Source organism: Tupaia chinensis, unplaced genomic scaffold (genome assembly GCF_000334495.1).
Source record: "Tupaia chinensis unplaced genomic scaffold, TupChi_1.0 Scaffold000368_1, whole genome shotgun sequence".
NCBI classification, from domain to species: domain Eukaryota; kingdom Metazoa; phylum Chordata; class Mammalia; order Scandentia; family Tupaiidae; genus Tupaia; species Tupaia belangeri.
Window position 1 is genome coordinate 190,259 of NW_006159865.1, and position 13,727 is coordinate 203,985.

The window sequence follows — 13,727 nt, forward strand, 5'->3', positions numbered from 1 at the left end:
AATTGAAACAGTTTTGGCAGCCATTTTAACCGCCACATTTGAAGAAAGGGCCTACATGACCAGTGTAAAGCAAGTGCTTGTGAGGTAAGTCTCATAAAATATTTAAAGTCAGAGCAAAGAAGAAAAAATACTACCAACAAAAACATTAGGAGTTTTTAAATTCTAATTTTAACCCTTTCTTGAAACCATGGACATTCACAAAATATAAAGTAGAAAGTTATTTTAAATATTAGTTTTGGTATAATGTATACCTATTTTACTATTTTACTAAATATCTTTAAGTTTTGACTTCAAGAAAATAAAAAGATGTCAATGTTTTCCAAATTCACTTTTGAAAATATATATAAGGCTCTAAAATTCAGACATTAAAGCATCTATTTCTTTAAACTTGTTTGTTATATTCTCAATACATTCTCCAGCTTTTAATTTTATCCCATCAATTATAAGATAGTCCTCTTCATAGTAGTTTTCAAATGGACCGTCTGCAGAAGCTTCAGGGCTGCATTTAGATAACTGCAAAAAAGAACCATATAATTTGTCAGAACCACAAATTTACTTCATTATCTGAATAAAACATAGTCAATAATTCCTTAAACTACAATAGTTATACAAAGTTTTCTGTTAGCAGTATAATGAAAATCGTCACATCTAGTTTAATATATAGTATATATATTATATAAGAATAATTTATTATTTATGTTCTGTCTCTATTCCCCAATATTATTCATTTTTAGTTTTAATTTTATACTTTGAAAAATTGTGATGATTTTAATTTTGTGTGTTTCCTATATTGGTTTATTTTAAAATTATTATTATAGGGAATAATTTTAAAAGGAATTATTTTTAGGTTATTATTATAGATATATTAAACTGTTTTAGTCACATTTTCTGTGATTATCTTCTCATAAGAATCTGTACCCCATATAAATAATGATAGTTTCTCTAGATTAGAGAGAAAACACACACATTTGAACACATGACATTTATCATTTCAAGGTTCATTAGCGGCATAGTAAACCTCCTACGTAATTCAAAAGAAAAAAAATATACGCATAGTTCATACAAGTATTTTCATATATCAAAAATGTACCTTTTAATATGAACAGTAACTCAGTAAACTCTGCCTTGTTTGCATATGGATTATCCAATTTGTGGCCTTATTTTCATAAGGATTATCCAATTTGTGAATTATTCAGGTGGATTTATAAAAATCTAAAATTAATTTCCTTCCATTGCTTGCCAAGTCAGGGCATGTCAACCAGTGTTAATATTAGCTAAAGAAGAACATAATTAGGAAAGTGACTCTACTGAGGGAAAAATCTTACAAAGTATTTCAATGGCAAATCGAAATGAGTTTTGATTATCCATGTGTGTATGCCTTTTTCCACGTTGCTACTCTCATACTCTCATACAATGGTGAGAATGCACGTAAATAATCAAACTGAAACCTCATAGGTGAAATGAATGATGAAAACATCATCAAATTAGTGACTTTGGAAACAGCTCTTATGAAATGTGCTCAGGGAATCAACATGCTCAGGACTTTAACATTATCCGGTGGCTCTTTTTGGCATTTTAGCTTGCTTGTAAGAGGCCATTTTTCTCCTGAAAACAAAACATATCTCTGCTTCTAATTGGAATTGCCTTCAGAAGCGTTATTAACTGTAATCACAACAACAACAACAACAACAACTAAAAAAAAAAAAAGAATGAAATCCCAGAGGTGATCATTTCTTTACTTTTAAACTGCAAAGTGCTCCAGCCTTCATAGTGGGTTTCATTGCTGTTCTCCTCGTTTAAAAGTGAGCAGGCCCTAAATACACTGAGCCTGGTATGAATGCCAGACTTAGAAAGCTCAGTGTGCCGAGTGGCTAAAGAACCAGTCAGCAGGAGGCACTTACCTGCCGGCAGTAAGTTGAAATAGTTAATTTTTTTTACAATTTTTAAATGCATTTTGAAAGCATAAAATAATAAAGAATCTGAAACAAAAAGTAAGCAACTGCCTGGTGATGTATTAAAGCTATGTATTTTATCTCAAGAAATAAAAATCAGAAGTAATCTTCTCTTCTACCAAGTTACTAGTTATAATGGCAAAATAGAAGCCAATTCTGTAGCTGTAAAAGCTCCAGGACATCACTATAAAAATCCACCTGGCTGTATTTTTGAAAAGACAAACTGCTAGGACTGAAAAAACATTGCACAAAACCATATGGCGCTCAAACAAAACACACTTTTTCTAGAAAAGAATAATTAGTATATATATTAACTGTATGTCTGTAAGAGGTATATCACCAATCTCTAGATCTTGTTTTATAAAAGGTAAGGCTCATATATAGAAAATGAATTTTTTCAGAAAGGAAACCTAATTGAAAAAAATGGCATCTAAAACCCATGCAAATTCTGACTGAAAATTAGTATTGCTACTGTTAATAAAGAAAACTAACATGTTTTTTAAAATTCAGTAGGAGTTTTTTGTTTCTTCATCTGTCCTTTAGGTTTTTACTGTAGGGCACATGCACTTGCCAGAGAGAGAGAGAGAGAGAGAGACAGTGGGAGAGAAAGTGAGAAATCAGCCCCCAGGGTAGATGACCATGCCACAGTCCCTTCACCTTCATCCTTCTGGGATTTAGGGCACACACGCACAAGCCCAGTGTGATTTTCAAACCACTGGGTCTGGGACTTGAACCATACTTAACTTTATAGGAATCTAGCACTTTAACCACCACGCCACCTGGTGGCCCTACTCAGCAGGAGTTTTTAACTTCAATTTTATTTTCTTCAAATATATCTATCTCTAAAATGGCAAGTTTGGTCTATTTTCTTCATCTCTATGTCAATAAAGGAGGTATTTGAGAATCATCTTTGGGGTCAATAGGTGGTTAATATGTTGGACTCCTACACAGCCAACCGTGGTTTGAGTCCTAAACTAATGATTTAGAAAATTATGCTGGGTATGTGCCCAAAATTCCAAGAAGACCATGGAGGAGAAGAGATTGTGACATGGCCATCTCTCAAGGTGATTTCTTGCTCTCTAGCTCTCTGTCTCTGTCTTTTTAGGAATGCATGCACCATATAGCAAAAATCTCTCTCTCAAAAAAAAAACAAAAACAAAAACAAACAAACAAACAAACAAAAAACAACAAAACTTTACTCTTGTTGAAGTTCTGAAGGAAATTATGTAATTGGGCAGTGTGCCAAAATGTAAACACCATGTCCATCTCTAAAGCCATCTTTTTTTCTGCATTTAAGAACAGACGGATGTAAGGATGCATAGTTGCTTAAAGTGAGAATGTAAAAGAAAGACAAAATTTGAAAAAAAATTAGTACTTACTCTTTCCAGCAATTGCCATTGCCAATCCTCATCTATAATAATAGCTAACCTTAGGTTATCTGTTCCTATGCAAGGCACTTTTCCTAGTTCATCTTATTTATCCTCAAAACAATCCTCTTGTGTAGGTCGTATACAACTTTCCCAAATTACGTAAGTCCTCGGTGGCAAGACCAAGACTGGGATAAAGGCCTAATATTCCAGTCATTGTTACTGTGCACTCTTGACCCTGGGCTCACTATAAGCCTGAATGAATGAGTACAACCTTAAGAATACAACTCCTCACTGTCATTTTTCTTTCTGTTTAGAGAATACCTTGCAAGACCTCATGGAAGTATTTGTCCTATGACTTATTTTTCTCACGCCTATTAATGACTGTATTAATGACTGGGGCTTGCATCACAAATCCTTACTTCAGGGACCAGGAGATGGCATAGGAGTTATGTCACTGTACTTCCACATAGACAACTACGGTTAGCACCTGGCCCCAGTGGCTTAAAACTCATGACGGGCACATGAGTGTGCATGCCCAAGATCCTGGGAGAATAGAGAAGGAGTTGCTGCATGGCCATCCCCCCTGGGAGGTGATTTCTGGTTTTCTGTCTCTCTGTCTGTCTCTCCCTGTCTCACAAGCACACACAGCCTATAGCAACAATCTTTCTTAAAAAAAAAAAAAATCCTTACTTTATTTGCAGAGACACTAAACAAACTAAGTACACATGGCTTTTCTGAGACTAAGATGCTTAGCTGATAGAAAAAAAAAAATTAAGGACAAATGTAGATAAGAATAGTAAAATTGATTCCAGTGAAAAATTTTGTCTCCAGTATGCAGATAATGAAGTGTGTCCTCATAAAGGAGATTCTGGCACATGAACCAGGTAGTGCAGATTTTTTCAGTTGCTGTTATCCTGGCTCTGTTTCCCATCTGAAATGATTGGCAGGTTGAAAAAGAGGTCTCTGTAGTGGTCCCTCTCAGCTACAGTCAAGCCCTTCTATCTTCTTCATTCCAACTCCAGAAATCTAAAATTAAAAGAACTCCTCTGCCTAAACCTGATATTCTTCAAACACTGATAAATGTATTCTGGTTTCTTAACAGGCTACTCGTTTATTATTTACCTCACGATAATCAAGGGCTAAACTATCCAAGATGGAAAAAGTTTTCCATATAATTAAAATGTACAACCATGCACAATTCTGCCATTTAAAGAATTTAAAGATGCTATTTAAGCCTGATAATAATGATTAATACTACCTTTTCTCCTCTGTTTATTTCCTCTCCACGATCTTCTTCAGACTCATCAGGTGTCGCTGTGGGTTCTAATGCTTGCTGTAGCATTTGCTCCAGCTCCTTTAGTAAAACTTCTGTCTCAGAAACAACTAAAGAAACATAATTAATATTGGCAAAAATGGCACATCTTTACTAACTTGATCTAATATATAATCTTTTTTATAAAAAATAAATTGTATTAGGAGCATTCAGAATGTCAACAAAACAGCTGCAACTTTTTTTCAATTATAGAGTGGTATTCAGCTAACAGAACAACAATTATTTTGTGTAAGCTGTATCAGGGACAACTAAAGATGAAAAAACTACCATCATATATAGAACTAATTTGTGCTCTGCACCAACAAGAACCTGCTTTAAATTTCCATGCCAATTTCCAATCTCCATACTGTACCAGGCAAGGTTAGTGCTTTACTGAAAAGATTACCAGGACAGGGCTATTTAAAGATGCTTTCAGTAGTGTGTTAACTATACAACAAAAGACACTGTACAGTTTAAAAACAAATATTATACATTTCAATATTTCAAGACTTTTAAAGGAGTGAGTTGTGTACAGAGGGTTAAATGCTTTGCAGATCAGAAAAAAAAAACTGTGATAAAACCAACTTATTCATCATCACCTTCTTCATCTTCATCATCCCACTTGTCCTCATCTTTTCATCTTCCTTGTCTTCCTCCTCCTTTTTCTTGCTCTTTTCTCAATTTATTTTATACCCTTAATCACTGTACATCAACACAGTTTATAAAATAAATTTTTCCAGCATTAGCACACTGTGCACCAGTCCACTTAAAGTTATCATACACACTATCATTAACAATCCTCCACTTCTGTGTCCACTAGATGTCTTACCTCCATTTTTCTCTTTGATTTCCTTTCTCTCACCCTCCTCCAGCTCCCAACCTCTTCCTACACTGTAGCTGGTATCTGCAACCATTTTCCATTCGTCTATATCCTCCAATCTTTAAGTTTCTGCCACAAAGTGTGGACAGTTGGTATAAATTAAGTGGAGACATACCATGTCTCTTTCATAGACTGATTTGTTTCACTCAGCAGAAAATCTTCCATATTCATCCACTTTCTATCAGATGCCAGGGTCTTGTTTTTTTTTTTTTTATGGCTGAGTAGTATTCCACAGTTGATATGTGCCACATTTTTTCAATCCATTTACCTGTTTGTGGACATTTGGGTTGGTTCCATGTCTCAGCAATTGTGAATAATACCACAATAAACAGATGTGCAAGCACTTTTCCAAATGAGAATGCTCCTGCCCTTTGGGAAGATACCCAGGAGTATAATGACTGGATCATATGGTAGTTCTATTTGTAGGGCTTTGGGATCTCCATATTGTTCTTCAAGTGGCTGTATTAAGTTACATTCTCACAAACAGTGTAGAAGAGTTCATTTTTCATCACAGCCTCATCAGCACTTACCATCTTTTGTTTTTCTAATCTTAACCATTCTGACTGGGGTTAGGTGGTATCTCCTTGTGGTTCTGATTTTCATCTCCCTTATGAAAAGGGATGATGAGAATTTTTTCAAATTCTTTTTGGCTTTTCATATGTCTTCCTCAGAGAGTTGTTTATTCAGCTCATTTTGCCATCTTTTAATTGGGTTGGTTATTTTTTTAAAGAATTACTTGTTTGAATTTATTTATTACCATTATTCTTTCATTTGACCAGAAAAAGAGAGGAGGAATGAGAAAGCAAGCCACCAGGCCTAGAACTCAAATCATAGGCAGTAGTATGGAAATCCAGTGCCTCAACCACAAAGCCACATGCTGGCCCCAGATTGATTTTTTTAGGGGGGGTGGGAGGTAAGCTGTTTGAGTTCCCTGTATATTATAATTATCTGTTCTTTGTCTGAGGCATAGTTTACAAAAATATTTTCCCATTTTAAGGGTTGTTAATTCACTGTATTGTTTCTTTTGCTGAGCAGAAGCTTCTAATCTGATGTAATCTCATTTGTCTACTTTTGGAATTATTGTCTGTGCTTTGGGGATCTTATTTAAGAAATCTTTGCCTACTCTGATGTCTTCAAGAATTTCCTCTGCATTTTCACCAGTAGTTTTATAGTCTGAAGTCTTAGGTTCAGATCTTTGATCCATTTTGAGTTGATTTTTAGTAATGGTGAGAGATATGGGTCCAGTTTCATCTTTCCGCAGGTGGATACCCAGTTTTTCCAGCACCATTTGCTACAGAGGTTTTCTTTTTCCCACTGGATTGATTGATAGCCTTTGTCAAACATCAGTTGGCTTTTTGTTTTGGGGTTTATTTCTGGAGTCTCAATACTGTTTCATTGGTCCACATGTCTGTTTTTGTGCCAGTTCCATACTATTTTGATTATCACAGCTTTGTAATGTATTTTGGAGTCAGGGAGTGTGATGATTTCTACTCTTCTTTGGCAGAAGTTCCATGGCAATACAGGCTCTTTCATGATTCCAGACAAATTCTATAATTATCTTTTCTATTTCTTTTTAAAGACTTTTCATAGCTTTCCTTGTAGAGGTCTTTGACTTCCTTGGTTAGATTTATTCCTAAGTATCTTATACTTTTTGTGATTATGGTAAATGGGATTACCTTCAACTCTACCTCAGTCTGCTTGTTGTTTATATATAGAAATGCTATAGATTTTTTATATGTTGTGTTTGTATCCTACCACTAGTTACTATATTGATTTATAAGTTCCAGAAGTTTTTTCATGGATATCTTTGGGTTTTCTATGTATACAATAATGTCATCTGCAAACAGAGATAATTTTACCTCTTCTTTCCCTGTTGGAATGCCTTTTATGTTATTATTTTGTCTGGTCACATTGACTAGATCAAGAACTCAAATCAGCAGCAGGCCATGTGGAATCCAGCATCTGAATTTCCATACTTTGGAGTGGAAAAGCTTTCAGCTTTTCTCCATTCAGTATGATGTTAGCTATAGGGTTTTTCATAGGTGGCTTTTATTGTGACCCTTCTGTGATGATTTCACTGAGAGTTTTAATCATGAAGGTATGTTGTATTTACCAAATGCTTTTTCTACATCTATTGATATGATATCATATGGTTTTTATCTTTCTTTCTGTTAATATGGTGTATTACATTTATGGTTTTGCATATGTTGAGCCACCCTTGCCTCCCTGGAATAATGGCTACCTGGTCATACTGTATAATCTTTTTTATGTGTTATTGGATAAGATTTGCTAGTATCTTATTGAGAATATTTGCATCTATATTCATCAGAAATATTGGTCTGTAGTTTTCCTTATATTGTCTGTTTTGGGGATGTGAGTGATGGAGGCTATAAAATGAATTTGGGAGGGTTCCTTCCTTTCGGATCTTTAGAAATAGTCAGAATAGAATGGGAATTATCTCTTCTTTAAAGTTTTGTAGAGGGACCAGCTTTAAATTGTCTCTTCTTTAAAGTTTTGTAGAGGTTAAGGCGCTGGACACTCCCACATGGCTGACCAGGGTTCAAGTCCTGAATCTGGTGGCTTGCTTTCTCACTTCTTCTCTTTCTCACTCTCACCCTCTGTCTCTCTCTGGTAAATTAAGAAATAAATGAATAAATAAAATAATTTTAAAAAAAAGTTTTGTAGAATTCAGAAGTAAAGTCATCAGGACCTGAGCCTTTCTTTGCTGGGAGGTTATTTATTACTGTATCAGTTTCATTGCTTGTTACGGACCTATTCAGGCTTTCTATGTCTTCCTGATTCAATCTTGGTAGAATATATGTGTCCAGGAATTTGTCCATCCTGTCCAAGTTTTCTTATTTGTTGGTGTATAGTCACTCATAGGATTCTCCAAGGATGTTTTTGTATTTCTGTTAGGTCTTTTTTTTTTTTTCTTTCAAGAATTATTTATTTAATTTTGTTTATTCATTTATTTTAATTTGACCAGAAAGAGATACAGAGAGAAAGAGGGAAAGTGAGAAAGCAAGCCACCAGGTCTGGGACTCGAACCATTGTCAGCCATGTGGGAGCGTTGAGCCGTAACTACCACACCACCTGCTGATCCTCTGTTATATCTTTTGTAATGTTGCCTGTTTCATGTGCGTTTAGTTTATCTGATTCCTTTCTTTCTCCTTCTTAATCAGTCTAGCTAACAGTGTGTCAATTTTGTTTACCTTTTCAAAGAATCAGGTTTTGGTTTCAATTATTTTTTGTATAGTTCATTTATTCTCTATTTCTTTTATTTCTGCTTGAATCTTTATTAATTCTTTACTCCGAGCATTTTGTTGTTGGTTTTCCAAGGTCATGAGGCATAGTGCTAGTTGTCTGTCTATGTGCCACCTTTCCATCTTTTTCTTACATGTACTAATTGCTATGAACTTTCCTCTTATAACTCCTTTTGCTGTGTCCCATAGGTTATGAAAACTCATGTACTCATTATCACTGGTTTCAATGAATCTTTTCATTTCAGTCTTAATTTCTTTACTAGTTGTAAAGGCATTCAGGAGTAGGTTGTTTAGTTGGTATGTGTTCATGTATTTTTTGAGTTTTTGTTTTATTTTTAACTGAAGTTTCAAGTTCAATTCCATAATGGTCAGAGAAGCTGTTGGATATAGTTTCTATGCCTTTGAATTAGTAAACGTTTGTTCTGTGTCCTATAATGTGTACAATCTTTGAAAAAGCTCCATGCAGAAGTGATGTATATTTTGTGGTATCTGGGTAGAAAGTTCTATAGATGTCTGCCAAGCCCATTCAATTTGTGGTATCATTTAGATCCTATATTTCTTTGCTTATTTTCTGACTAGACAGTCTGCTCAAGGGAGATAGTAGGGTGTTGAGATCCCTAACAATTAGTGTGTTGCAGATTATATCCCCTTGTAGCTCTAGGAGACTTTATTTCATGTATTTGGGTGAATAGATATTCATAAGTGTTATATCTCCTTGATGTATGAGCCCTTTTACTACTATATAATGCCCTTCTTTTTCTCTTCTTACAACTTTGTAAGAACAACTTTACTATTTTTGCCTGAAATCAGTATCACAAGTCCAGCTCTTTTTTGGTTTCCATTTGTTTGGAACATCTTTTTCCAGTCCTTCTCTTTAATCTATATGTATCTTTATTCATGAAGTGTATTTCTCATAGGCAGCAGATAGAGGGTTTCTGTTTTTTGGGTTTTTTGTTTGTTTGTTTGTTTTTTTATTAATCCACTCAGCCAGTCTTGTTTCTTGATTGGAGAATTTAATCCATTACTATTCAACGTTATTATAGACAATTGTAGACTTGTGTCTCTCATTTTGTTAGCCATTATCGTGGCTTTGTTGTTGTTGTTCTGTTATTTCTGTTTGTCTCTCTCCAGTTTTCCTAGTATAGCACTCCCTTCAGTACTTTTTGAGGAGCTAGTGTAGTATTGGTAAATTCTTTCAGATTTTGTTTATCTGATATTTTTCTCTCTTCTTCCCAATGTGAAGGATAATCTTGCCAGGTATAGAATTCTTGGTTGAAATTGATTATCTTTTAGTGTTTTGAATATGTCCTCCCATTCTTTTCTTGTCTGCACTGTTTCAGATGAGAGATCTGATGTTAGCCTAATAGAATAATCTTTGTACATGACTTGATTATTCTCTCTTGCCAATCTTAGAATCCTGTCTGTGGATTTTGGCTATGATGTGCCATGGAGTGGATCTTCTTGGGTTGATTCTACCTGGGGTCCTTTGTATTTCTTGGGTCTGAATGTTTGAAAGTTTCTCCATATATGGAAAGTTTTCTGCAAGTATTTTATGGAATATATCTTCTGTGCACCTTTCTGATTCTTCAACTGTAGAATACCTATTACTAGATATTTGGGTGTTCATGATGTTTAGCACTTTCCCATATATTGTCCTCATTTTAAAAAATTTCTTTTCCTTTTTTTGCTGATTTTATCTATGTCAGACATGAAGATCTGTCTTGAGATCTGAGATTCTATCTTCTGCATATTCTAGACTGCTCTGAATACTTTCAAGGGAGATTTTGATCTCTTACATTACTGTCTTCATCTCTAGAAGCTGTTTGGTTCTTTTTTATGTTGTCTATCTCCTCCTTCAAGTCAAGAAATTACTTTTTCACCTTCAGGAGTTTGATGTCTCTTTTCTCTTATATCTCATAGAGTTTGTCACCAAGGATGTTCTGAATTCTTTTCTTGACATTCCAGTAACTTCTGTTTTCTTCCATAGTTGGAGGCGAGTTACTGTGTTCTCTTGATGGAGACATATTCTCTGGTTTTCTCGTACTGTGGGCTCTTCTCCAATTTTTAGTCATTTGGTAATGTAATCACTTTGGGATAACATTTTGGATAAGGTTTCTGCACCTGAGTATTCATTTGCTTCCCTTTTGCTGTGAATTGCTTCTATGCCAATGTCTCTCTTCTGTTGTGGTTTGCAATGTGGCACCCACAGGATGAGTTCTGAGTTCACATTTCTGAAGAAGAGTTTCTCCCTTTAAGCTGGTGGTTCAGTAATGGGGAGCGGGAGCGAGAGGACTCCTCAGAGCCTCACAACATTTAGATGTTTGAATACTATAAATCTAGATCTGTCTGGTTGCTGTGGGGGTAGAGGCTGAGAAGCAAAATGGCAATGTAAATTGGAAGGAAGAGAAAAAAGAAGAGAGAAAGAAAGAAAATTTGACAGGGAGCTTCAGAAGAAGATGTCTACTAAGAGGCCTGCGAATCCCCCATACTATGTGAGAAGAGGAGAGTAAAGAATTAACAAGGGGAAACACACACACACAAACAGAGGAATAAACGCCCTACATATCTTGCTCTGTGACTGGGAAGAGGGCTTGAGAGACAGATGTGTGGTGTGGGCTGGTCAGCACTGGCTTCCCCAGTCCCCTGACTGGGCAGGGGACTTCAGATGAAGATGTTTGATTAAGAGGCCTGCAATTCCCCTGTCCTTTCTAGCTTTGCAACTGGGAGATGAGCTTGGGAGACAGAAGTGTGGTGTAGGCTGGTCATCACTGGTTGCCCTGGTCCCTGACTGGACCTTTCTTTCTCTTTTCACCCTTGACAACTCCCTTTTTTGCTGCATCAGGCTTTCCTTTAGCTTGGTATGCAGCAGTATCCTTTTTCATATTTTTTCCTTCAGCTTAGAAGCTTTCTTTCATAAGGCTGTTTATCATCTGAAGCAGTGTTATTCCACATCTCTCCCAGTTTCTTTGCAACATCACCAATGGATAGGTTAGGATGTTCTTTGATTTTGGAGTGATACTCAGAATAGAACAAGAAAAAGGCTGACAGAGGTCTCTTGGGTACATTGGAATCCTTGAACTTCTTTTTTCTTTCCCCTTTAGGAGGGATATAGGTTTCTCTTTCATAACAGGATTCATTCCCCTTTGTCAAATCTTCAAATTTTCCTTTCTTTTTTGCAGACATGGTGTTCCACTTCTCTGAATATTCTTAGAGAATTCTGAGAAGTTGACTGAAGCATCTGGTTGCTTCTTCTGGTGCTCCTCCCAGCAAGTGTGCACAATGAATGCATATAATGACATTTTGCCTCTCTGCCCCTTAGTATCCCCATCACTCATGTTTAGTTATCTTTCCTTGAGGTACAGTCACCTAGTGACTGTCTAGCTTTCACTCACCCAAGTGCTGTCTCTATGGAGCTCAATGTACTGCCCTAATTAATAATCTTAACCATCCAGAAAAGAGAAATAAATAAATAGATAGATAGACAGATAGATAAAGTGAAATAAAAAGTGATTCTTAAAAAAAAAAATTCTCCGGGAACCAGCAGTTAGCGTAATGGCTATGTCGCTGGACACCCACGTAGTTGACCGCGGGTCACGTCCTGGACCCAGTGGCTTAAAACTCACGCCGGGCGCGTGTGCATGCGTGCCCAAGATCCCGAGAGGAGAATGGAGGGGAAAGGATTGCGGTGTCACCATCCCCCCTGGGGGGTGATTTCTCACTTTCTGTCTCTATGTCTCTCTCTGTCTGTCTGGCGAGCGCACGCGCCCTATAGCGAAACACCTCTCCAAAAAAAATAAAAATAAAAAAATAAATCTCCTAAAGTTGTTACTAAATAATAGTGTTAAATAAAGGTATGACAGATTATATAACAATATTTTCCTTCCTTGGTTATTGATACAGTACTGGAAAACCAATTTTTTGTGTATATTTTTTGTATTAGTTTTGGCTCAAAAAAAAAAGTTTCCTGTCAAAATTTATTACTTGGCTCAAGCACCTTTATATTCAACCAACAAATATTTATTGTGTACCTACTAAAGGCCAGGAACTCAAGAAAATAGACATAGACCAAAAACCTTTCTAGAAATTATCTCTTATCAGCCAATCTTAGATTTTTCTCTACATAAAAACTTTCAAAACAGTTCAAAAGAAGCTTTCTGATAAACCACTTCTCACCTTTGAAAAAGTTCTCATTTAAAAATTAAACAGGGTCAGTTTCATAGCACAGTGGTCAAGCACAGTGCACTGTGAGCCAGATCCCACATGGCTGACTGATAGTAGAATCCTGGTACCTACCCATGGCTTGAATACACAGTGGCCCACATGTGTGTATGCCCAAAATCCTGATGGGATGCAGAATGGGAGGAAAAAAACTGTGGTGTGATTATGCTCCAATAAGAGTTGTTCACTCACTCGCTCTCTCTCTAGTGAGTGTATGTGCCCTCTGGCAATTAAAAAGTTAATAAATGGAGCCAGCAGGTGGCATCGTGGTTAAGGCACTGGACTCCCATATGGCTAACTGCAATTTGAATCCTGGACTTGGCAGCTTGCTTTCTCAACTTCTCTATTTCTCTATCTCTCTCTGGTGAGTGCATGTGCCTCATAGAAAATTGAAAGAATAATAGTAATAATAAATAAATTAAATACATAATTCTTTTTTAAAAAGTTAATAAATTAAAGGGCCAGCAGATAGCATGGTGGTTAAGGTACTGAACTTCCATGTGGCCCACTGCAGTTCAAGTCTCAGCTTGAAAATCACTCCAGTGAGTACCCAAAATCGCGAGAGAAGAATGGAGGAGAAGGGATTGTGGTGTGGCCATCCCCTTGGGGGGGGGGGGGTTTCTTGTTTTCTCTCTCTCAGTCTCTCTCTGTGAGTGCACATGCCCTATGGCAAAAAACATTTTAAAAAATTAAAAAAACTTAAAAAATACAAAATAAACATAAACTGTAATT

The 13,727-nt window shown here is 36.1% G+C and overlaps 1 protein-coding gene across 1 annotated transcript in view; it reads right to left on the reverse strand.

Moving 5' to 3' along the window:
• Positions 1–322: 322 nt before the first annotated feature.
• The window catches only part of ZCWPW2 (zinc finger CW-type and PWWP domain containing 2), a 124,346-nt gene continuing 110,941 nt past the window's right edge, over positions 323–13,727 (reverse strand). Inside the window, exons 8-9 of the mRNA XM_006153300.3 lie at positions 4,581–4,705; positions 323–513 (exon numbers count right to left, since the gene is read on the reverse strand). Coding sequence (XP_006153362.1) covers positions 352–513; positions 4,581–4,705 — 287 coding nt within the window. The 3' untranslated portion in view covers positions 323–351. The remainder of the gene's footprint in view (positions 514–4,580; positions 4,706–13,727) is intronic.